This window comes from the organism of the source record quoted next, unplaced genomic scaffold (genome assembly GCF_019419815.1).
Source record: "Pyrus x bretschneideri cultivar Hongxiangsu unplaced genomic scaffold, Pyrus_bretschneideri_v1 Contig23, whole genome shotgun sequence".
Lineage (NCBI taxonomy): Eukaryota > Viridiplantae > Streptophyta > Magnoliopsida > Rosales > Rosaceae > Pyrus > Pyrus x bretschneideri.
This window is the reverse complement of record NW_025999535.1, coordinates 1,589,549-1,615,345: the sequence shown is the minus strand read 5'-3', so window position 1 is coordinate 1,615,345 and position 25,797 is coordinate 1,589,549. Positions and strand designations below refer to the sequence as shown.

The 25,797-nt window shown below is 38.7% G+C and overlaps 3 protein-coding genes and 1 long non-coding RNA gene across 4 annotated transcripts; 3 read left to right on the top strand and 1 right to left on the bottom strand.

Moving 5' to 3' along the window:
• Positions 1-705: 705 nt before the first annotated feature.
• LOC125468292 (elongation factor Tu, mitochondrial-like) lies at positions 706-4,399 on the bottom strand. The gene is made up of 12 exons (XM_048585851.1): positions 4,057-4,399; positions 3,730-3,805; positions 3,416-3,508; positions 3,215-3,289; positions 3,031-3,135; positions 2,828-2,918; positions 2,536-2,741; positions 2,111-2,194; positions 1,829-1,894; positions 1,676-1,738; positions 1,177-1,417; positions 706-1,054 (listed from the first exon to the last, which is right to left on the bottom strand). Exons 1-12 carry the CDS (start codon positions 4,239-4,241, stop codon positions 987-989), a joined length of 1,353 nt encoding a protein of 450 aa, XP_048441808.1. The 5' UTR covers positions 4,242-4,399; the 3' UTR covers positions 706-986.
• A 209-nt stretch (positions 4,400-4,608) lies between these two features.
• LOC125478114 (E3 ubiquitin-protein ligase SP1-like) lies at positions 4,609-6,458 on the top strand. Its single transcript, XM_048585901.1, has 4 exons — positions 4,609-5,319; positions 5,455-5,507; positions 5,666-5,769; positions 6,345-6,458. The coding sequence occupies exons 1-4, from the start codon at positions 5,249-5,251 to the stop codon at positions 6,456-6,458; spliced, it is 342 nt and encodes a 113-aa protein (XP_048441858.1). The 5' UTR covers positions 4,609-5,248.
• Positions 6,459-16,621: 10,163 nt separating this feature from the next.
• Positions 16,622-18,405, top strand: LOC125477968. Its single transcript, XR_007258810.1, has 5 exons — positions 16,622-16,952; positions 17,315-17,445; positions 17,905-18,042; positions 18,123-18,188; positions 18,306-18,405. It is a non-coding gene; the product is annotated as an uncharacterized LOC125477968 (long non-coding RNA).
• A 2,793-nt stretch (positions 18,406-21,198) lies between these two features.
• Positions 21,199-24,539, top strand: LOC125478095 (E3 ubiquitin-protein ligase SP1-like). Its single transcript, XM_048585876.1, has 11 exons — positions 21,199-21,661; positions 21,788-21,840; positions 22,037-22,158; positions 22,274-22,369; positions 22,577-22,714; positions 22,795-22,860; positions 23,214-23,326; positions 23,482-23,592; positions 23,775-23,818; positions 23,903-24,011; positions 24,103-24,539. Exons 1-11 carry the CDS (start codon positions 21,588-21,590, stop codon positions 24,203-24,205), a joined length of 1,029 nt encoding a protein of 342 aa, XP_048441833.1. The 5' UTR covers positions 21,199-21,587; the 3' UTR covers positions 24,206-24,539.
• Positions 24,540-25,797: the final 1,258 nt, after the last annotated feature.

Sequence of the window (25,797 nt, the reverse complement as noted above, 5' to 3'; positions counted from 1 at the left end):
TTTTGTGTGCCAGAAGCCCGTCCTTTTTTCATCCATGGAGCACGCGTTGTTGTGGCGTGCACGAAACCACCCTCGTTTTTTGTGCGTAGGGTTGGGCTTAGTTTGTGCGAAGTCCCTCCTCGTTTTTCGTGCGTGAGCTCACCTCGTTTTGCATGCAAGAAGCCCGCCCCATTTTCTATGAACAGAGCCTAGCTTGTATTGCGTGGCATGTTTCACCTCATTTTGCATGACCTGAGTCCGCCTCGTTTTGCATACGTCGAGCCCGCCTAACACCCATTTTTTTTGAGAAAAATGCAAATTTTTTATTTTCAAAAAATAATTTTCCTGAGCATTAAATTAGACTTTTTAAAGAATTTAGAAGCAGTTTTATAATTTATTGAGCAACAAATGTATATTTAGTAGAATATTTAAACCGAAAACTAAAAAAATAAGTGAAAAACAGTGAGTCCCATAATACTGTCAAATGGGTTCGCCAGTCAAGAATTTCAACGGAAAGTCTCACCTTAATAAGCTATTTGCATTGGTTACTTGTTTTCTTGTTTCAATTTAACACCTCTGATACCAAAGGGGAGCAATTTCTTCGGTCAAGGAGCGAACCAGAAAACAAACCACACAAAACAACTAGGTCTTTGGCTCCGAGGAAGGCGAAATGGAATAGCGAGGAATGGGAAAAATGCCATATTGTACATGGGAAAGAATGTAAACTGCTTGAACAAACTAACCATGTTAAAATTATTGCCAGCCTTGGGAACAGAGAAACTAATGGGACGCAAAGGTGCCGAATTTACTCAATTGACTCTGTTCACTCTAACACCGAACAATCTCATCGACAAAACCTAGAACAAACGCATAAAATGCGGATTGTGTAAGCAATTATGACATGTCATGCTTCTCTAAGTGAAGTGTTCTTTGTTTCCCCGCGCCGTTTTCCATGAATGTGCATACAGAAAGTGATCAAAGGATCCAGGACCGGGAAACCTTCATTCTCAAAGTACTTTGGAAACAACTCCTGCACCAACTGTTCTTCCTCCCTCCCTCAAGGCAAATCTTTGTCCTGCCAAATGAACATAGGGAATCTTTAGCCTTAAAAAAATCACAATTCAGACTCGGACAACCACTCACAAGTCGTATTAAGCAAATTCTTAGTTTTCTGTCACACAGAAGATGTGAACAAACCTTGTTCAAGAGGAACCGGCTGAATCAGCTCAAAAACTGCAGTCACGTTGTCTCCTGGCATAACCATCTTAACATTTTCGGGCAATTCTACCTTTCCAGTGATATCTGCTGTCCTCATATAAAACTGAGGCCTGTAGTTTGAGAAAAAGGCTGTGTGGCGTCCACCTTCATCCTTTGTGAGGACGTATATCTCTGCTTCAAACCTCTTGTGTGTCTTCACGGTTCCTGGCTTAGCAATTACCTGTGCAATGGGAACAAATAAGTGAGGCGGAGTTATCCCACATTTACGGCAGTTGGTGCCGAAACATAGTTAGTTGCCAGAATAAAGATAAAGATTTATGGCATTCCCATAAACAATAACCAATAGAAGAATAGCTTCCACACGGTATAACCTATAGTTATGTAATCTACAAGGGTTAAATATGCGTTTTAATAGAATTTCCGCACGTTGTACCAAAAGTAATATGAAACCAAGACCTCTACAATTGAAACCACTTACCTGTCCTCGTTGGATATCTTCCCTCTTTAGACCTCTAAGAAGAAGACCGACATTATCACCAGCCTAGCCAAGTGCACAAACCCATGAATGAGATATATTTCCTGCTATTAAGAGCCGTGGTATCTTAAAGAGTATTCAGAATAAGTCACTTACTTGCCCATGATCCAAGATTTTCTTGAACATCTCAACACCGGTCACCACTGTTTTCAAAGGAGCACCCTGGAAAAGAACACAAACTTAGGACCAGCCATTCGTACACTGGTATTTTACCCTCAAGCTATCAAAGACACTTATATTCAAGGTCCACCTAAGGCCAATGGCAACTCATAAAATGAGTTGCATATACTAAATCATCAGCTAAAGAAGTAAAAGGGGAAGAAATGCATAAGGAAGCTTTGCACCACAATAAAACATAAAAACTTGTGTCACACGGACCTGATGTAACCCCAGAATCTCAACTTCCTCACCAACTTTAATGGTCCCTTGTTCAACACGGCCAGTGGCAACAGTTCCACGACCCTTTTAAGACATAAAAAGAGATTAATAAATAAATTGACTGCTGCAATGAGGCTACTGTAACAACAAAAGAGAAAAAAGGAGAAAATCCAGTGAAAATAAGGAGCAGAACAAAGCAAGGCAAAAATAACTGTGCAACATGAGAATTTGGACGATTCAAATAAAGCACGTCATATTTCTAGAAAAGCTTATAATAATAGTTTCATGATCAATACAATAGTAATAGGATATTACAGTGGAACTGTACTTAGATATTATGAAACAAAATTACAGGCCAAATTTAAGACAATTCTTGCAATGAAATAACAAATGTCTGAGTGTACCTAAATGCATGGCCAACTTACTTGAATTGAGAAAACATCTTCAATTGGCATCAGGAAGGGTTTGTCAAGCTGGCGTACAGGGTCAGGAATGTACTCATCCACAGATTCCATTAATTTTAAGATTGCTTTTTTGCCAATCTCATCATTTGTGCCTTGTAAAGCCGATAGAGCCGAACCCCGGACGATAGGGATTTCATCCCCAGGGAACTTGTAGAAGCTAAGAAGCTCTGCCAGAAATATAAAGCAAATTTATAAGAACTTATGTTGAACATAAAGCTATCCGCTAATAATATGATCTCTTAAATCTACTAACCACGGAGCTCCATTTCAACCAGCTCTATCAACTCTGGATCATCAACAGCATCAACTTTATTGAGAAAACATACAAGTGATGGCACACCAACCTGGGCAATACACCCAACAAGAAAAATATACACATCATTATACACCGCAAATGCGCAAGAAAAAACACATCAGTTTGAATTTCTTAAAGTCTAACAACAATAAAATACCCACTTGGCGGGCGAGCAGAATGTGTTCCTTTGTTTGTGGCATAGGCCCATCAGGAGCAGAGACGACCAGAATACCTCCATCCATTTGGGCAGCTCCAGTAATCATGTTCTACATATTAACCATTCGTATTAGACGACAATCCATGCACGAAGCTATTTAACAATATTCCCTCGAATTCAAAGCTTACTTTGACATAATCTGCATGTCCTGGGCAGTCCACATGTGCGTAATGGCGCTTAACAGTCTCGTATTCTACATGAGCCTAAAAAATGAAGGCAAACCTAAGTTAGGCAGAATAATATTTTGGAGAATGAGTCAGAAACAAATGGAAGATAAACCATTCCAAGAATATAAAATGCAAAGCTGATCATAAAGAAAAACATCTAACCGTCGCAATTGTAATTCCTCTCTTTTTCTCCTCAGGGGCCTTATCAATTTCATCAAAGGCCACGGCCTTAGCTTTCCCTTCTTCTGCCAGTACCTGAGAAAAACTCGAAAAGTTATATTATGATAAAAAAATTCCATTTTCCCCCTTTCTCTCATATGAACTGGGTCCGTCACATGGACCGAACTAGAGTTGGGAAAGCAGTTATCTTTAGCAACATCCTTTCATGCTACATTGTATGAAGCAAATACAGAGATCCAAATACACCCCACAAATTATGCATATAGAAATGCAATCAATACATTGAAATGACGGACCTTTGTAATTGCTGCAGTCAGCGTTGTTTTTCCATGATCGACGTGTCCAATTGTTCCAACATTCACATGAGGTTTTCTACGTATGCATAAACAATGCGATTACAATTCATAAACCGAAAAACTCACATCCATAGATATTCAACTTCAATGACGCAACACCCAATTCAGATACAAGCAATTAAACAGGCCAATTAAATCCAGTACAACAAAAAAAAACTAAAACGGTGCAAATCTCTCAATTAATTCGCTTCTAAAAATCCTAAATTTTTATGAAAACTGAAATATTCAAACTTTAAAGCAACAAAGAGGCAACGAGTGAATACTAACGTGCGTGTGAAGGTGGCCATGGATCGCCACCAAGGACAAGGGCTACAAGATCGGTCATTTCCGAAGGTGGAGTCGGAGATTGGAGAACCGGCGGCGGCGATCGATCCTCGGCTGCACAAGTAGAATTGCGAGGAGTAGGGGAGGATGCGCTTGGAGCTAGGGTTTCTGAGAGCGACCGCAGCCATTGAAATGCAGAGGAGGAAGAAGAAGAAACAGAGAGAGAGAGAGAGATGGATGTTTGGCTTCAGAGCCTTCACTACTCGCAGTGTGGCGGAGATTTGAGCGTTGGGGTTTTAGGCTTTTTTTAGGGCTTTTGGGATTTCTCGAGGGTTTTTGCTGACGGGCTTAGCCGAAACGCACCTTTTCAATCAAACCCGGCCCGTCTTTTCAACGACTTGGTTTAACACAACGAGTGCTTTAAATGTGGGTTCATACTTTGCCACGTATGCACTCACTACATAGAGAGAATTTTTGTGCCGATAACATGGTCCGGTATAATAATTGTAATAATACAGTTAGTTGTACACTTGAGAAAAACAAATTTTCAACCGATTATATTATGACATTTAATGTACCGAGTCGTGTTTCTGACACACTAAAAAATTTCTTAAGTACAACATATATGCTCATTTCAGACTCACAAAGTAATGTACATCGTAAAAATAATTTACATGACTTTGATGCCAATATTGTTACATTTCTATATGTTACTATTGTTCTTTTAATTTCATCAATTTCTTTGAAGCAAACTTTTAAGTTTCTGTATTTTTCATATTGTTATACTAAAAAAAAAAAAAAAAAATTAGAGTTAGCTTCAATATCTTTTAATTTTATATATTTTACATGACAGTGTGACAGTCCATAAAAAATCTCTCGTCCGAGTGGACGTAAACGAACTGATATGAGCGGATCGAGTATTAGAATATTCAAACTTGACACACAAGGCAGGGATTGTTGTGGTGCAAAACGGGAAAAAAGTTTGAAGGGAAAGGACTTGGATTCTTCCCCAAGAAAGAACTATAACATGCTACAAACACTCTGTAACCCTAAGTCAAGTGGAACTTGGATAATCTCCCAACCAAGAACTCCTTTATAACTAGAGGGCGTCTTGTTGCGTAAATAATGATCAGTTGAATTACAAGAAGAGAGAGAGAGAGAGAGAGAGAGAGAGAGAGAGAGAGTAGAAAAGAAGATGGTTTGGAAGGGATTAGGATATTGCTTGGGCGGAGCTGTTCTTTCCTCCACCGGCTGGTTCCTCAACGAGTAATTCTTTTGCTCCATTTTTCGATTTCGCCGTCTTTCAGAGAAAGAAGAATTGTAGTTTTGGTACATTTTAGAAGTTCAATTTCTTTTGGGGGAGTTAGTTATTAATTTAGTTTTGTTTTTGTATTATTGCAGTGATGCAGATAAGCTTGACTCAGTCCCTCGGATCAGCCAGTTGAAGGATTTGGGTGCGTTCCTCTTTCGAAATCTGTCTTTTCCGATTCCACAGTGCCGTCACACGCAAGTTATAACGCTTGAATCAACTTTTTCTAATTTTATCCGTCCATGACATATCAATCTTGTTGTCTTACCTAAACAATAATATTTGTCTTCTTTCGCTTTTCAGAAAATCATGGATCGGGCACGGTGGTCGCGATTTCGGGGGAAGTTGGCTCTGAAACACCCATCGACTGTGAGCTTGGTGGTTTGCAAGGTGTAATTGTTCGAAAGGTACCGAAATCATAACTTACTGACGCAGCGGAAAGGAATGTATAGGTTAGGACTTACGGTTCACAAACGATTCCTAAAAAGGTTCCTGTAACTCCAGTAACTCTTACAAGCTTTGCTTCCACAAAACCTAAGGACAAAGGAAAGAAATGCGAAACAAAAAAAAATGAAAAATTAACAAAACAACCCAAAACTAATAAAACCGTTGTTTTGACCCTCTAAACGACTCATAATGCCCCTAAACTGCCAACATCGTCAAGCAACTTCTTTATTCCTACGTCACACACATATATACAAAGGCCGGGATTCCATTTTAGTGTTCATGGAATGGGATACTCATTATATGGTCGATGTGTTTTTCATATTATCAATATCATGTCGATATTGTGTTGGTAACTTGATATGAAATATTGATATAGAAAATGTTGATTTAGGAATGGAGTACATGTCCTCATGACATGTTCTCAATATATAGTCAATATGTTATGGTATACGTCTCTCCTATTTTTATTTAGTGTTGAATTTTTTGTGTGGGTGTAATCGGTAGTTAATTACATTCTTGTTGAAATCTTCTTTAGACAGAAGTAAAGTTGTTGAATTGGCCAGAGTCTGTTTCGGCAAACAAAACGAGAAAAGAAGTCCCATGGTATTTGGTAAGGATTTTTGTTCTCCTCTCTTTGGTGCTCACTTAATTTTAGTTCTTGATTGAGTAAATATTAACTAGATTTTACAATGTGAGATATTCTAAACTGCTATAGGAAGTGAAATTCGAAATTCTATGCAAAAAGGCTGGTACGTCGCCTCGACTAACTGACTTAACTTACATCTGCCTTGACTTTATTATACAGGATGACGGAACTTGTCATGTGAACGTAGTGGGAGCTCAAGAAGCCTTCAACTTTAGCTTGCCAGTTGAAAATTGGGCAGCTGATAAGAGATTAGATGCTCCCTTCTCAATCTTCAAGGTTTGCCCTGACTTTAATCCGACAAAACTCTGAAAAGTCGATGGTTAAACGCCAACTAATACGATCTTTGTTTTGTCTTAGGTCCTTGGAGACCAAGTAAACGAGTGCGTACTTCCAGTTGGTACTTGTTTGAGCGTTGTTGGTGAGGTATGAAAGTAGTATTTTGTATCCTTCTACGTATGTTGTAGTACTTTAAATCGGTGTCTGAATGTTTCGAGTCCATATTCTCAGGTTACCAAAGATGATAATGGTGCCATTCAGATTCATAAACCAAAAGAAGGGCAATTTTATGTATCCACCTCAACCATCGACAAGATCATTGATGACTACAGGACCTGGGCAAGGTTGGTTATTTGAAACTTTGAATCCATGCATTAATGCTTACAGACATTCGCTCGTGTGTGTCTACCTGCGCGTTTGCTGCTCGTGCCATGTATCTATATTCTTCGTTTGTGATTTATATTTTGTCCGAACTATAATATTTGATCTCTTCACCTGCAGGGTGCTGTATGCTGCATCCGCCGGGTTGGCTGTGTATTATGTTTTTCTGAGAAAAGACTAAGAAGGTGAATTGTCGCGCAAGTTACGTTAGTTTGGAAACTGAGTACGTGAAATCGCCGCTGCTTAAGAACTCTTTCCATGATTGGATCATATCTTCTCTAAGAATCTGAAGGCCTAATTAAGCTGGTCTTAGTTTATATGTTGACAATTTGTCTTTGTGCAACTCCCTTCGACTTTTTGCCAGAAATTTCCAATTTATATTAATACATATTTTATTTCCAAGTTTCTTGATTAATTATTCTCAAATTTGTGATCGGTAATTTTTTTGCGATTTCTTATTGAATAGTCGAATAGAATTACAATCCTCAAGCATTACCTTGAATAATATCATGCGGTTCTTCAGACCAAGTGCCCGATGCACTCAGGGACAAAGCCAGAGATTTATATGAGCGGGGGCATTCTCAAACAACAAAGTTACAATTAAAAATCTCAAGAATTTATTGAACAAAACGCTAATATATTAATCCATAAAGTTTTTCATACAACATATTACATTATTCCTTGAATCGTTTTTATATTTTGAAAGCGCTGCATACCAATATCATTACCAATACCATTAAATATCTCTTTCTATAAAAATATCATATTATCATTTATACATTGATCTCTAAAAATTCTAAATTGAAATGCCAAAAACAAATTAATGAAGTAAAGTCGTATAAAATACCTTTTTTTAAGAATTGGAACGCAACCATACTTTTTTTAAAATGAGTGGGGGCATCCCCTATGCCTACACTAACTCCATCCTTGGATGCACTGTATGGACAAACATTTTTTGGATAAATGGTTCTTTGAATATATTTACATCTTCATCTTTGCATGGGCTGGGCGTCCGTCCTTCATCCCCATCCTTTGGGGCCGGTGCGCGGAACGGTTTATCGAGCTGTTTCTCGCCTCAACCCCCTAAATAGGAAGAGGGGTACTTTACAAATAGGGGGTAATTGCTTTGCACCTGACTGTGATAGCCCTCTCGATATGACAGATGACTTGAAAATACATGTCTGATATAGTAATTAATTTGGCAGAACTTTAATTCGATGGTTCGTTCTAATTTGGCAAAACTTTAATTCGATGGTCCTATAGGACCGTGGAAAAAGCATTAATCGAACGCGAACTTCCAATTGGTACTTCATTCAATGTTGTTGGTGATGTATGCAAGTACATATATGCTTCTGCATACATCGTAGAAAGTTTTCGGTTTAGTTTGCAACCAAAATGTACTACAGTTGGATGATGTCTTAATTATTCAAAATCATATTCGGGCTGTCAAAGATGAAAGTGGTACCATTCGGATTCAGAAACCGAAAGATGGGCAGCCATTTTATGTCTCCCCCATACCCGTCAATCAACTCGTTAAAGACCGTCGGAACTTGGCACGGTTGGTTATGTATACATACGTGCTAGTTGATGCGTGCGCGCTTGTGTTTGCTGCTGGAGCGATCTGCATATTCTTCAATTCATGTGTGGATTCTCTAACATCTCCTTACGAGGTTGCTCTATTCCGGATCTTTCGTTTGGTTGTGTGCGTTGTTGTTTTGAATCGCCGATTATTGAAGAGGTAACTTGTCCCGCAAGTTACGTATATTTAGAAGACTTGCTTTTCAGCGTTGGTGAGGACTTTCGTCTGCTCTTGAAGATCTGCTTCAGATGTTTTTGGCTGCTGTAGTTAGCAGATGAAGAAATCTCTCCGAGATTGGATCATATCTATCTTGTATAAGAATTTCACGACTAATCAACTCTGCCTTAATTATTAGGGTTTCGACAAGTATATATGCATTGATTCTCACCAAAATCAACAAAGTTGACAAGCTAGTAAGAGTCAAATCAACTACTTTTCTTGGTCCATATTTCATATTTACTATGGTAATTTAGAGTTTACTGTGAAAAGTAAGAGTTTACTTTCGTTTTCTTTTCTTTTTATTTTTGGCTTTTTAGCCAAAATTATCTTTGAGATTTGCATAACTCCTCATTTTGGTCTCTGAGATTTAAAATCAATAGAAATAGTCCCTGAAATTATTCATCATCAATTATTTTGGTCATTCTGCGAAAAATTATGTTACATAAGGATTGAAAAGGACAAAATACCCTCAATTTAACAAACAATAGGCCAAAATGATTTGACAAAAAATTGAGGGTATTTTTGTCATTTACTCTGATTTAATGGAGTTTTTTTATGGAATGGCCAAAATAATTGATGATGGACAATATCAGGGACCACTTTTATTGATTTCAAATTTCAAGGACCAAAGTGAGGAGTTATGCAAATCTTAGGGACCATTTTGACTAAAAAACCTTTATTTTTTATAAAGAGTTTACTTTTTTGGTTACGATTAAAGAAAATCGAATTTCTAACTTAATTCTAATTTGTTTTCCATCCATTATTTTTAATATAAATTTAGCATTAGTAGATTAAATAATCAGTAAAAATCGAACTTGTAGTACGATGTATGGGCACAATTGTTTTCCATTCATTCTTGTCACTTAAACAAACCGTCCTATTTTTGAACTTTTGTTGACAAAAAATAAGAAATTATTTTGATACCACAATATATTTACATTGAATGAATAAATTAGTTTTAACGAGTTGTTTAACTCTCAATCAGAGACCTTATTTCAACAAAATAGAGACTGAATGTTAGTTGACCAATCCATCATGTGCTTTTTGAAGTTGTATTATGATAAGTTCCCTTATTAACTAAAACTCCTCGATTGAAAGACTTCACGTTGGCTGGGGGTTTCTAGCTTCTGAACCTGAAGTTTTGTGTCCAACTCTCTCTCACCACATTGAAAGAAAGCAAACAGTTTTGATTTCTTCTTCATATAATGTCGGAGAAGGGCATGGTCGAGGTGGGGTTATTATGCTGTTTGGGCGGAGCTGCTTTGTACCTTCTTGGTTATTGCTATGATAGGTCAGTTTGGATCTGCCTTTTGAAATTAAACCTATAGCTTTATGTCGTATAGACGTGGACGTAGCTATATTGTTTAGAGCATATTCGCTCCTCCTATGCATTAAAGTTCGAATCCTCTTCTTCATAGTTTAGATTATCTTCAACCAAAATATTGTCCTTTCACTTAAAGAAATTCTTACTTTTGTTTGGACCCGATTTTACACTATCAGCCTGATTAATCAAGTGCCGTTAAAGGATAGGATGGTTGAAATGATTTTCAATTATTATTGAGAAATAATATTGTGATTTTAATCATGATATTATCTCTTAATAATATATTAAATTATTTAAACCTGATAGTTATCTATATCCCGATTGATTTGAACATTTGGAATATTGGGATATGCGGCAGCAGATAAATATAGTGCCAAATGGTATATGCTTTTGGATATGGCCACGTGAATGTGCTTGTTGGGATTTTATCCCATGTAACTTTGCATGCATAAGCGCCACCTGGATCAACATGGTGGAAATAAAGAAGGAAAACATTGATGTGAGGGCACGGTTTCCTAGTTGAACTAGGAGATAGTCTGAGGGCACAATTTCTTTTGAGGGATGCAAAGGATAAGGAAGGAAAAAACAAATGTTTTTGTTTTTTGAATAATGGTTAGAGTTAGATGATGATGACGGCTAAAAGATAGGCTCTCGCCTATCTTGAGAAGTCTTTGACTGAAGTTTTGGCTAAACAAGTTTGAGTTGAAATCAAATTCTACAAGTCCAGTCTGCGCAGAGCAAGTACTTCAATCCTATAAATATAGATGCAATGACAACGGGAAAAAGACCTCTAATTCAACACACAACTGCCCTGCGCAAAACCTCTCAAACATCTTAAGATTTTTTATTTTCTTTTCCCCCGCCGACATATCTTCAGTTTGGATAAACAGCACTGTGAAAGCAACCGGCGAACATCTTCAGTTTGGATAAACAGCACTGTTGCCGTAGAATAAGCCGTTCTCGAAACACCTTCAGTTTGGATAAACAGCATTGCGTCGAGGTCGACTGGTTATCTATCCAAGTCTCGGTCGAGAAGGATTTTCGAATCCTTATTGGCAGAGGTCATCTCATTAGCCTTCTCGGCGAAGTGAGGTGTTACCAGGTTACTACATTCAGCACCCTGAGAGCCGAATTTGATATTGAACTTCGCAGAACTAGCGGCCTTGTCTTCAGGCTCGAGCATCCAAAGGCCGAGATTTGTTCTTTCCTCGGCTGTAATCGCAAGATCAAGAAGTTAGCAGCGCACTCAACGCAACATCAACAAATTTTATTCCTCGGCCGACAAGTTGGCACGCCTCATATTCAACTGAATGACGTAGTTAGCTTATTAGTTACTCGGCCTGCGCGCCATGTAGGCTTTGTAATTTTTAGGGTCAACATTTTGGCACGCCCCGTGGGACCCAGTGCTAAAACTATGAAGTTCATATGATATATCAAGATTCCAATCCGGCTCCATGTAGCCAATTGTACGAGCTCCTAGAGGAATTGAAAAAACACAATGAGGAATGAAAAAGATCTTTGGAAGTGGAAAAAATTCTTCATGGCCATATAGAGATGCAAAAGTCATTCGCTTACATGTTGAGAATAAAAACTCATGTTACCCTGCAAGAGCAATGGGTAAATGAAGACAGGGCTCGATTTAATACCTGGCTAGATGGAAAATATTTTTCGTACGTTTTCGACTACAAATCAATTCCATTTGAGGAATGGTTGGTTGAAAAGACCGGGGGGCAATTTTCCGCTCCATCTGTAATTAGACATCGGCCTAAGAAAATTGTTAATTTGGCTAAAGAACAAATGCCACCTATTTTTTCGGTCGAGACTAAAAATATGGTCGGCCAACAAGAAAAACCTAGGCACCTATTTTTTCGATCGAGGCTGAAAGTGTGGTAGGCCTAGAAGAAAATGTTTAAGTTTCTGAGCCAAAAATTGACTCAGAAAATAATTCGTCAGAAAAGTGTTCCAATGACGAACAAGACCAATTCATGGTTTCAGTTGAACAAACCACACCAATCGATATGGTATTTGACGATAAAGCTGATATGGATCAATCCCGTTCGGCCCAGTTGTTCGGGTTAAAAGCCGAAATTGGCGAAATTATTATGCCTGGGGGGCATAATAATTGTCCAACACATTCGGCGGCCGAAAGTTGCTGAGTCAAAAATATTTGGAGAAAATTCTTTATTCAGCCTAGAGCAAAATTGACACACCCCGACCGAGGTAGGAGCGTGCTGGCCGTCACACAAAGGTGACGTAGCCATGTGCACGTGCGGAAGCTAATAGAGTAGTAAAATGAAAGTACGAATAATTAAAAACTGGAATACTAGTACTAGAATAAGTGCTAGTTAGTGCGATACAAATTCAGAGCAGGTCTACAGCAGTCCAAATAAAACAACAACAGTAGTACGCCCGAAGGCGAACCTACAATGTGGAGTGTCTGTCAGAATGCCGGAAAGCTCGCAAGGGAAACCACCGCAACGGCTAAGCAACTAGAACCTGGAGGGGCGCAAAACAAAAGCGTGAGTGGGCAAAAACAAAGCTCTTTGAAAACCATTTAGCAAAACACAAACTAACCCCTCGCCGTAAAACCTGTATACTTCCCAGATAAATAACATATGTACGTATGTATAAATATGCCAATCATGCTCAAGGGTATGCCAATCTTAAAGCTTCATAATGATATGCAAGTGCTCAGGCATAAATCACATCAATCACGTATCACTGGTAGCCGGAGTCCCCTAAGTGACCTGTACGGCTAAATCTAGAGCCCAAATCTCAATCTCAAACACTAAACCTACCCACGAGTCGGAACCACCTATAGTGGTCTGTACGACAGGCCTGGGTGTAATACATATAAACGCTCTAGTGCTACGATCACGTGAAGGCTGTGCGAATAATCGCGGGTCACCTACGAGTCGGAACCACCTACTGTGGTCTGTACGACAGGCCTATGCACCTAACTTGGATCCAAGCTGAGCGTATGGTGCGGGAGGTGAACAACACGTGAAGGACTGTGCCCTACTCTGGGCGGGAGCACTAACACCGGGGGTGCAGGTTATGAGCTCTCTAAGCATCTCTAAACACTATGTAATGCAATCGTTAATTAACGCTTACCTGGCACTTACCTATGCCTCCACAGCACCCACACATAAATATATATGACATGTGCATATGTATATGTATGCCACGAATGATGCATGTAACGATGCATAAACGATAAATAATAAAGTACATGGCATAAGGCAATTAACCCTTTTTAAATCAATTTCTGGGAATATAAATGTATATAGGTAGATACGGAAAACAAAAGCCCACTCACTGGTATGTAGAAGGGTCGTAGCCCCCCTGTCTCGCCTGTGCACGCTCGTCCTCTGGGTACGTGTCACCTAGATGCGAAACAACTATAAAAACGTTAACTTTAAAGCACATAACCCGTTTCTCGTAATAACTTCTCATACATTGCTCAAAATGGACAAATGAATATACCAACGTGATCAACACAACCTCACGATCACAACCATATTTTTAAAATAATTTTTGGACACCTCACGCGCCCCCACGCGCCAGCACAGGCACGGGTCCACGCGCCCCCACGCGCGGCCACGTGACCTGCACACTGACGGCGTCAGGTGACGCCGTCAGGAATATTCCCTGGAATATTCCGTTAACCTTGACTGACGCCGTTAGCTTCTGTTAGGAATATTCCGTTAGCCTTAACGGAATATTCCCCTGTCTTCTCCGGCGAGCCGCCGCCGTCTGCGCCGCCGCCGGCGCCGCCGCCGGCGCCGGAAAACTGGAAATTTTTTAAACTTTGTTTTCTCACTCGTTTTTCAACCATTTTTCACGTTCTTTATACCAAAATGAAGCTTAGGACTAGTGGAATCACGTTAGACTACTCTTAAGGCCTAAAAATCAAAGAATCTCACCTGCAACAACGATCCAAGTTCGGCCAACTTTGAAACTAAGCTTTCCCGACGTCCAAATCCACCCAACGAAGTATTCCCAAGCTCCTTGAGGCCTCACTAACACATCTACAAGCTTAGAATGTCCAAAAACATACTAGATTAGGTTTGCATGAATAGTAACCCAAAACGGACCTTACGAGATCGACGTGAAAACGACTGGTTTCTCACCTGAAAATGGCACCACTAGACTCCACTCAGCTCCACGAGTTCAATGGTGGCCTTGGATCCCTCGATCCGTGACGTTTTAGGTTGTGTGGGTGTGTGTCCGTACATATAAGGTGGAGAAGAAGGGGGAGAGAGAGACACGGGAGGGAGAGAGTGACAGAGACAAAGACAGAGGGTGAGGGTGAGTGAGACAGTGTGTGTGTGTGTGTGGCCCAAGTTTTTCCAACACCACACAAACAACCAAACAACATAACAAAGTAACTAGGGGTAAAATGGTAATTTCACGCGTACGGTTCCGATAACTCCGGGACGGGATGTCACAAAAATCAATTTGAAAATTTTGTTATTACACGATCTCGACTTGGAATAAAGCATTGTTGGCCTCCTCCTTTTCATGGATCGGCCACTTTTATTCCTATACATTAGTTTTCAATTTTTTATGTATTTTCTTATCCATCTAGTTGTTTAAGCCGATGCATAAGAAAATAGGGGGGCAACGAGCACTGAGCCCTCGTAAAAACAAAAAAAAAAAAAAAAAAAAAAAAGGTGACAGAAATATGCATGCCTGACAACATCATTCCAAGGCCAATGGGCCAAGTTTTGATTTTGTTTTTTGTGGCTTTGGATTTATATATATGTGATGATGGTCTTCTGCCACTTTAAGACCTCGGCCAACGATGAAGTTCCTCGGTCACGAAACGTATCTAGCTAATGTTCCTCGACCACTTTTATTAGTTATATATAATTAGTTATGTATATATAGGCATGCTGAGCTCCAAGAACAATTTTTCTCGACCCTCCCAAATTTTTTCTCAACCTCGGCAGTCGAGAGCTATGGTAGCTGTCTCAATTTCTGCTCCATTGCAGCTTCTCTGCCATCACAAATGGGCTGTTGAAAACAAGTGGTACCCATCAGTTTTCAACTAAACAGGGGTTTCTTCGAACAAGAGTCATCTACTTCGCTGAGTCACTTCATTTTTCTACGATAGCGGGGGTTATTTGACTGCGCTAATTTCCTTAACCATTCAGCTTGTGGGCCTAAGATCAAGGAAACTGGGGGGCAATGTTTGGACCCGATTTTACACTATCAGTCCGAGTAATCAAGTGCCGTTGAAGGACAGGATGGTTGAAATGATTTTCAATTATTATTGAGAGATAATATTGTGATTTTAATCATGATATTATCTCTTAATAATATATTAAATTATTTAAACTTGATAGTTATCTATATCCCGATTGATTTGAATGTTTGGAATATTGGGATATGCGGCAGCAGATAAATATAGTGTCAAATGGTATATGCTTTTGGATGTGGCCACGTGAATGTGCTTGTTGGGATTTTATCCCATGTAACTTTGCATGCATAAGCGCCACCTGGATCAACATGGTGGAAATAAAGAAGGAAAACATTGATGTGAGGGCACGGTTTCCTAGCTGAACTAAGAGATAGTCTGAAGGCACGGTTTCTTTTGAGGGGTGCAAAGGATAAGGAAGGAAAAAACAAATGTTTTTGTTTTTTGAATAATGGTTAGAGTAAGATGATGATGACGACTAAAGGATAAGCTCTTGCCTATCTTAAGAAGTCTTTGACTGAAGTTTTGGCTAAACAAGTTTGAGTTGAAATCAAATTCTACAAGTCCAGTCCATGCAGAGCAAGTACTTCAATCCTATAAATACAGATGCAATGACAACGGGAAAAAGACATCCAATTCAACACATAACTGCCCTGCGCAAAACCTCTAAAACATCTTGAGATTTTTTATTTTCTTTTACCCGCCGACACATCTTCAGTTTAGATAAACAGCACTGTGAAGGCAACCGGCGAACATCTTCAGTTTGGATAAACAACATTGTTGCTGTAGAATCAACCATTCCCGAAGCACATTCAGTTTGGATAAACAGCACTGCGTCAAGGACGACTGGTTATCTATCCAAGTCTTGGTTGAGAAGGATTTTCGAATCCTTATTGCCATAGGTCATCTCATTAGCCTTCTCGGCGATGTGAGGTGTTACCAAGTTACTACATTCGGCACCCTGAGAGCCGAATTTGATATTGAACTTCACATAACTAGTAGCCTTGTCTTCAGGCTCGAGAATCCAAAGGCCGAGATTTGTTCCTTCCTCAGCCGCAATCGCAAGATCAAGAAGTCAGCAGCGCACTCAACGTAACATCAACAAATTTTACTCCTCGGCCGACGAGTTGGCATGCCTCGCATTCAACCGAAGGATGTAGTTAGCTTATTAGTTACTCGGCCTGTGCGCCACGTAGGCTTTATAATTTTTAGGGTCAACAACTTTATATTCAAATGTGGGCATAGTTGTATTGGTTAGAACGGATTTGCTCTCCATATGCTCCTCCATCTCTCAATAGTTTAGTCTAGATTCAAGTTGAATATTTTCCTTTCAACAAATTTTGTGTTAAGCACATCTTAGTAACAATTAATTACACATTCTCAAGTTCTTAACTCTAAACCCTTGTTATATAAATCGAGTTTCTCGGAAGTTTTACTTGTTTGGTGTTTTGTGAAATTACAGAAACGCAAACGGTCTTCAATCAATCCCTCAGATTGCTCAATTGAAGAAATTGGGTATGTTGCCTTTTTTCTCAAAGATTGTTTATTTTTTTCCGTATGTGTAGAAAATCTTAGAGGGCAAACCTTGGCACAATGAGAATGTTGCTCCTTTGTGATCGAAAGATCATGGGTTCGACTCATAGAAACAACCTCTTTTTGCAAAGTAGAATAAGACTGCGTACGATAGACATTCCTCCACAACCCTCGCAAAGCGGGTAGCCTTATTGGCATGAGGTCGCCCTTTATGTATAGAAAATCTTAATTTGCTGGGAAAAGATCAATTGATTTGCCAAGTTCGTTAATCTGCTTGAATTTGTGTTCCTGAATAAATAAGTTCTTACATCTTGAATCCTTATCCTGTTACACTTAATTTCCAGATGAATTGTTGGATAACGGTAAATCATCATCCACGGTGGTTGCAATTTCGGGGTGGATTTGCTCGGAAACCCCCCTGGAGTGCGAGTCTAAGGATCTCAAAGGCCTACGAGGTGTAATTGTGGCTAAAAAGGTACGCAAATTATGGTGTTTCTTCAGTGCGAACGCCCTTACACATCGTCCAACTATTACATTGTTATCTCGAGTGTAGAGATTTTTCAAGGTGCTCGAAATACGGGACAATACATCACATGTTATTATACAGTAAGAAAAAATTTTCTTTTTTAAATGTCTCTCCAATTATATAATGACATGTGGTGTTCTGCTCCGTGTGGGAACAAACTGAAAAATCACACAATTTATTATTATTAAGGAGGATTTTTTTAAGTGGTGACTTCGTTTATTTTGTTCTTATTCTTGTGTGAACTGGTAATAAACAATCTTGTTGATATCCTTTTTTTTTTTTTTGTGCTTGATTAAGTAAATATAACTTGCTTTTCGAATATATAAATTTTAACAAATATTTTCCGCATATCTCTTTTCTCTGCCTACGCACTTCTGTTTATTTATGTTCCTTGATTTTGTATATTAGGACGATGGAACTTTTCGTGTGAATGTAAGAGGAGCACAAGATGCCTCGGGCTTTACATTTCCGGCTTCAAGTTCAGTATTTGAAGCAGCAAAAAGATGTTACGATTGCACGTCAAAAGATGATCCCAAAGCCCTCAAGGTTTGTTTTCTGCAGTAATCTTTAAATCTGAAAAAATCTTCCTTGCAGTTCAAGTAATATGTTTGCTGGTTTGTCTTTAGATCCTTGGAGTCGTACGAACGGAACTGGTACTTCCCGTGGGTACTCATCTGAATGTCATTGGTGAGGTATGTAATATGCGGATACAGGCACCACGCGAAGGGCCATTTTGTCGCAGGAAAATCTTTGATGGAGCTTTTGTTGATTATACATTCTGTCTCTTGACGTTTTAAATTATCGTTCAGGCTGTCAGAGATAGCACCGGTAACATTGAGATTCAGGCACCGAGCGAAGGGCCATTTTATGTCTCTCGCAACACCACCGTTGTTTCCCTTGTTGAAGACGAGAGGACTGGCGCAAGGTTGTGTATAAAAATAATCCTTGAATGCATACAAGCATGTGTTTGCTAGTGTGTCTGCGTGCACGCATTGTGCATCTGCTGTTGTGCATCTTCGTGTGTGCTTTCTCCAATGCTAGTTAACATAAATTGTCTTTGCCAGGATTATGAAATATTTATCTTTCGGTTTGATTGTGATTGGTCTCGCTTTTATTGGTGTTGAAGTTGCCGTATATGTCAAGAGGGAACTAAGGCGTCGTCAAGTGTTGCGGAGAAGGTACAGACGAGATAAAGAAGAATCACAAAAAAGGTAAGTTTCGCCCCAAGTTGTCGCGTATATTCCAAAGTTGTCACAGATCATGAAAATATGTTACTTCCAGTGTTTCATTTGTCTGTTGATACCCATGAATGGACAGCGAAATTCTTACCCTGCTTGTGCAGGGATGTTGCTGCGGCTACTAAAAACTCTCGGGAAGATGATGAAGGTAGGTTTTGGAGTGTCCAACCGCCCCTAATACATTTGATGTTATTCGCGCAGTTTATGCATTGCTCGCAGTTGTACTAAAGGCTTCACTTTTCTTCTTCAAAATTTAAGCAAAAATGCCGTGGACGTATCAGATGGTACCGATTTATGTTTTTTTTGGGCATTCGATACACTGATACATAATCGAATTTGTGCAGGTGGTGAAGTAGACTTTCACCGCGTAAGATTTGGCTTCAGATGTTTTTAGCTGCTCCAGTTGATGAAGAAGTCTCCCAGATTGGGTCATATCTTGTATAAGGATACTGAAGGCCTAAAGGATTCTTAATCGTTCTGTCTTGAAACTTGTTTGCTTTAGAATGCCTTTTGCTTTTGTGGGTGGAACAATGTTATTAACTTGTAACTCACGCATTAACGGTCAGAAATCGTGGACATAATTACTAACTGTAACAGTTTTTGTATATGATGTTTCACTTCCGTGATGTTAACCATCCCTTTTCATCACCATTGCTGTTAAAAGGAAAATTTATGGTTTGTCGGAAACACGGTTTGGTACTTCAAATGTCATAATACAAGCAGTTGAAATTGTTTTTTTTTTAAGTATCCAACCACTTGTTATGACACATATATACTGAACCGTGTTCTCTGCTCACTAAAAAACCTCTCGCTCTTAAGGGTTTTTATCCCTCCAATGTTTTATGCTCAGTTTTTCAGCTCAAGCAAAAGTATTGTGACCACAAACTTTTTTACCTTTACATTTTTTATGTAGTTTAAAAAGGCTCCAAGAAGGAGCCGAGCATGCTCCAGTCAAACTCAAACTGTATTATAATGAGACTTACGAGGATAGGTAATGAGTTAAGATTAAAATAAATTATGCTATGCATCATTATTATTTGACACATTATTATTTGACACGGGAACAAAAATTAGGCGACTAAAATTGAGAGAAACGAGGCCGTGTTCGAATTTTGGACCAAAAACCTAGTCTTGATGAAAATAGTGTCTGGACTCGAAATGGTTCGGCTTAAACCCAACTTGAACTTGTAAATCTATGACCAGACAGTCATAGTCATTTAGTATTACGGTTTAATGGTATTTCTTTTCACTTGTAATTGAGAGGTCTTAGGTTCGATTCTCGTCACATGCGAATTTGAACCACGTTATTGCTAGCCTATTGTGAGGCTTAGACCACTTTCCCACCTCTAGTGGCGGATCCACGATTTCAAGATCGGGGGGTCCCAAGATAAAAGTTCAAAAAAAAAATATTAGACTAATTTGGTTCTATATCGCTATTTTCTATTGAATTTTGTTAATTGACTAAATCAAGATTAATCTCAAGGGTAATAAAACCAACAAATTTTCCTCCACAACATAACACAATTAATGACTCTACAAAGATAAAATTTGTTAATGTAACATATATATTATTAATTGGGAGTTGGGACTAGAGTTTCGGATTAAAAAACTTATATGAAATTGGAAGAAATAAAATTAGGTAGCTAAAGGCAGTGGAACGTAAATGGTGGTGGGGGATAAGGTAACTTGGGTTTAAAGTTGGAAGGTTATGACGATTGGGGTTAGGAGTTTTTAAATATAATTTGGGGATACTGGAAAAGACAGAGATTCTTGATCTCTGTAGAGAAAACAGAGATAGTTTAGTTTTTAAATTTTTTATAATGACTTGACTCAAAAACGTTGTCGTTTTGGCTAGGTCTTTTAAAACAAAAATTAAAAACCTCTTCTTCTTCTTCGTTATAAGCATTGTTGTCTACACATCCATAAAGGCAACAAGCCTCTCCACTGCACTTGCCCAAATTGTTGGAGGGTCTCGAAGGTCGATCACAAGTGTTTCTTCGGGTTTCCGAAAGGTCCTAGGACCCCCCGGGTCCCTAAATGGATCTGCCAATGCCCTCCTTAGTTTAGATAATATTGTCTTTTCGAAAAAACAAGAAAAAATAGCAACACAAATCATCTTTTCACGCAACTATTGAAGAAAAAACTTTTCAATATGCTTGAAACACGGTCTAATACATTGAATGTCATAATACAATTAATTAAAAAAAATTACTTTTTAACTAATTGTATTATTACACTTAATCTGCTAGACTCTGCACACTAAAATATAGCTCGACGTTACAGATGGAGTAGTAACGACTTACATCTAAGGAGGACGCTCAATGTAGCGGTATCTCAACTGAATAATGTCGTAGGCACCAACTAAAATTAACTGACGTGGGACCGACCATTTACTCCTCTCTTTGCACACAGTTCCTATCCCCAAACCGAAAACTTGTCACCCGCTCTCTCTCCCTCCCTCCCTCCACACACTCTTCTTCCCCCACTTCCCCCGCCCTTTCCAACACTCCTCGTATCCGATTCCGTCCCCCCCCAAATCCCCCTTCCCAATTTCCTTCCTTTTCAACTTTCCCGGAAAAGAAACAGAAAATTTCGACAATCCTTTTCTCTGCGACTTCCTATTTTCCTAGAATCTCCCTCCTCTCTTTCCCCTTTCTCTCTCCCAAAATCCCTAATTTCAATTCGGTTCGATATCTTTCCATCAAATTCGCCTTAAAAGATCAGTCTTTCGTGTATGATTTCTGTCTGGGTCCGGTTTTTGAGCTCTGACGCCTCCGGTATTGGCGTAACAATGGCGGAGAGCAATAGCGCAAGGGTTTGGAATTAGGATATCGATCTTTGCGGCGGTTAAAAATGCTACCTTGGGGTGGATTGAGTTGTTGTCTGAGTGGAGTTGCTCTTTACCTTCTTGGCAGGAGCAGTGGCAGGTCAGTGTATGCTCCGTTTTTCGAAATCGAATCGGCTTTAATGATGATCAAATTACACATTTTTCAATCGTGAATCACCTTTTTTTTTGTTGGTAATTTGAAATTTGGTCTTTTGTGATTACACAGGGATGCAGAGATTCTTAAATCCACCACTCGAATTAATCAGTTGAAGGAATTGGGTATGCGCCTTTTTTCGAAAGCGAAAGATTAGTTTTGCTTCAATTTTTTGTTTTGGTGCCTTGTTTGAATCAAATATATTTTCATGTGGTCCATCTTCTAGAAAAAGATTTACTTACTTTTATTTTTCGGGTGATGCCGTTAGTCTGCCTGGATTTGTTCCCTGAATTAGAGTTCTTGTGTTCTTTCACTTTTCAGCAAAATTGTTGGATTCCGAATGTGTATTGCCATTGGTAGTTGCGGTCTCAGGGAGAGTTAGCTCTGAAACCCCCATCAACTGTGAGTTCACTGGTCTAAGAGGCGTAGTTGTGGAGGAAACGGTACACAAATGTTATAACTCTAAAGAACATATTTTGATGCTTTCATTGGTGGTGTGGTGGTGTTTCGTTTTCTTACGTGTGATTGGTAATTAACTATGTTGTTGATCTTCTTCAGGCAGAACAGCATTTTCTGAAACACAATGATGCTGGCTCATGGATACAGGATTCTGCTTTGATGCTTTCAATGAGTAAAGAAGTCCCCTGGTACTTGGTGAGAATTTGTACTCTCTCTCTCTCTTTCCCTAGCTTTTCCTCTCCACACATGTCCAGTGCTTATTGAGTAAATATTTTTTTGGTTCACTTGGAGCTGAAAGTTGGCCAACTCCACTTCGTGGGATAAGGCTTTGTTGTTGTTGTTTGTTGGATTTGAAAGTTCACTAACTCGATATGATGGTGGTTCCTGGATTCTTTATATCAGGATGATGGAACTGGTCGCGTGTTTGTGGTGGGAGCTCGAGCTGCCACAGGATTTCTATTGCCGGTTGCAAGTGAGGTATTTGAAGAGTCAGGACGATCCCTCGTACGTGGGACATTAGATTATCTCCAAGGCCTCAAGGTTTGCTTAGTTTAGTAATTGTTGTATTGTATCTGGAAAACTTCAATGGTTTAACTAATACAATGGCTACTTTGTCTCAGATGCTTGGAGTCAAACGAATTGAGAGGGTACTTCCAACCGGTACTTCTATGAGTGTTGTTGGTGAGGTATGTCTAGTTTAATATGATACTGTATCCTGTTTATTACAAATACTTAAATAGACTAAAAGCTAAAATATAGAAGGTAATATTCCGATGATATATACGTTATACAATTACTTGTTACACAAACGTGATTAGTTTAGTATGGTCTCAAAATGTACTTGAGTTGGATGATCCTTGTTCCAAAAATGATCCGTGTCCCATAGAAGAACTTGCATTCTTGTAAAACGGCCTGAAGCTGTAGTTTCATAATTAGCATTTAATTTTCAGGATGTTATTTGTTGGGAATATTTGTGCATTGCAATGTTATGATGTACACACTCATTTGATGCTTTTTCTTATTGCTTGATATGTGTCAGGCTGTCAAAGATGACATTGGTACAATTCGGATTCAACGACCTCAGAAAGGGCCATTTTATGTCTCTCCCAAGACCATTGATCAGCTTATTGCAAACCTTGGAAAATGGGCAAGGTCATTTATAACTTAATAGGAATGCCATAGTGTATATTAACATTTTGTGTGCATGAGTAGGTCCATGGGCTGGTGTTTTTGCACTCATGCACTGCTCATTTGCTTTAATGGTGTGTTTTTTCTGTTGTCTAATTAATATAGATGTCTTTTTTTAGGTGGTACAAATATGCATCCATGGGTTTGACTGTGTTTGGTGTTTATTTGGTTGCTAAGCATTCTATCCAATACATCATGGAGAGAAAGCGGCGTAGGGAATTGCAGAAAAGGTATGTAGCCAAGTTTGTCTGTTCATTTGGAACTTGCAAGTGAAAGTCGCTGCTTGTATGATTAATTAAAGAAAACAGAGCATGTTTTGATGTTGGCTTTATATATATATATATATATTTTTTTCCCGTTGTTTCTTCTGTCTATCTGAGACAAATGGATACTGAAATTCATGTGCATGCAGGGTTCTTGCTGCAGCTGCTAAAAGATCTGGGGAAGATAGTGAAGGTATACTGCTGAGCGACCTCATTACAATATTATTTGCAATATGCGCTCGAAAATGTACTAAAAGGCTTTACGTTTTTCTCCCAGGTTCAAACGAAAAAGATGATAATGCATCAGATGGAAGCAAGAGAGACCGTATGATGCCAAATTTATGTGTGATATGCCTTGAGCGGGAGTACAATGCGGTTTTTGTCCCGTAAGAACTGCCTTTTCAGTGTATGATACATTAGCAGTCTAATTGATCGCCTTACGAATTTAGCACATCACTGATTCATTTATTTTATCAGGTGCGGTCATATGTGCTGTTGTACAACTTGCTCCTTACACCTGACCAGTTGCCCTCTCTGCCGGAGACGAATTGATCAGGCTGTGAAGACTTTCCGTCATTAAGGTTCTGCTTCAAATGTATTGAGCTGCAGTACTCGATGAAGAAATCTGGATGCCTTGAGCACAAGTGCTATCCAGAGAGGCACTTCCAAACATGCCCGCGATTAAACGAAGACTTTGTTATCCGGGGCAAACCTGCCAATGCCCCCGTAAACTTTCGCTTATGAGTAAATTTGCAGTTTTTATATATTTTTCTTTCCGGAAATCTTAGTGGCATGGTGATTTCTATCCAGTTACTGAACTTTCTCTTTGTATTGAAAATTGTAAATGATGTAAGCGGTAGACATTCTTGTAAATTGATGTGATCCGTAAAAGTTATGGCCTTTTTTTCTTGTCAGGTTTCGGTCTGCCTTTTTATTTTTTTCGCTGATACTGTTTTTTTATGGGTGGTGCTGTCCTCTCTTTTTAACTTTCGATGCACTCCTCTTAATATTTGATATGAATTAAAAAGAATTAAAGAAAAAAATTAATAAGGAGGGTGTGGAAGGTAAAATCGGATGTGTGAATAGTATTACCGTATTTTTTTCTTATTTTTGGTGGAACAATTTTCATGCTCAAACTATGAGATGAGAATAAAAATTAACAAGAAGTGTCTGGAAACAAAATGATCCCCTTGTATCTCTGTCTTTCAAATGTGATGAGAATAGAGATGTAGATACAAAAGGATATCGATAACTAAAAAGATTTGGATCGAAACTTTTAAATCCCCGATCCAATTACGATTCAACTAGATAAAAAGTCTTTTGTTTGCTGCATCCTTGGAACTAAAGAAAATAGTTTGAACTCTCTTCGTCTTCTTCTTTGTCTCCGTTTCCAGCAAGTGCCCCATAAGCTATTAAGAGTGAGCTTCATGTTTTAATTCTGTCATCATTTAGAAGAGGAAGTCGATTTTAAGTATTTCTTAAATTTTTTTTGTTAAATGTACATGTGCCAACAATGCGTCTTACTTATTTGCTTACTCAGACACTACAATAATAATAAATATAACTCCAAAAAAGACATGAAGTTAAAAAAATAAAAACAAATAAACAAATTCACAAATAAAATTGAAAACAAAAATAAAAATTAGAAAATCTTCTAACAAAGAAGATGGTTAAGAATTCAAATATGGTTTCAAGGAGCTTATTTCTGCTCAAGTGATTTCCTCATTCATCGATTTTTCAACTAGTAAGGCTTTTAGTTCTTCTTTATGGGCGGTGAAGATGGTGGTGGGCCGCATCAATACAGTCTATACCATTTCAACAACCTCATGACCTTCTTGATGTTGGCAGCTTGGGTTGTAGGGTGGAGTGTTGGGTTTGGAGGTGATGGCCGCATCATGGCAGTCTATACCATTTCAGCAACCTTATGCTTCCATAACCTTCTATTGATGTTAAAGACAAAGTAAGCCCTAGTTATTTAACAAAAATTTAATTGGAGCTTAACGGATGAGACATTTTCAATAGGTTGGGTACTTGGTTGGAATGTTTAAAAATGTTGTAACCAATTTGGAATGACACTAAAAGGTTAGGAGTTTTAGGTACTTAATCCTAACAAATATTATATCATTTTGTAATATTATACTTGTGTGTAATATTAATTTAAATTTTTATGAA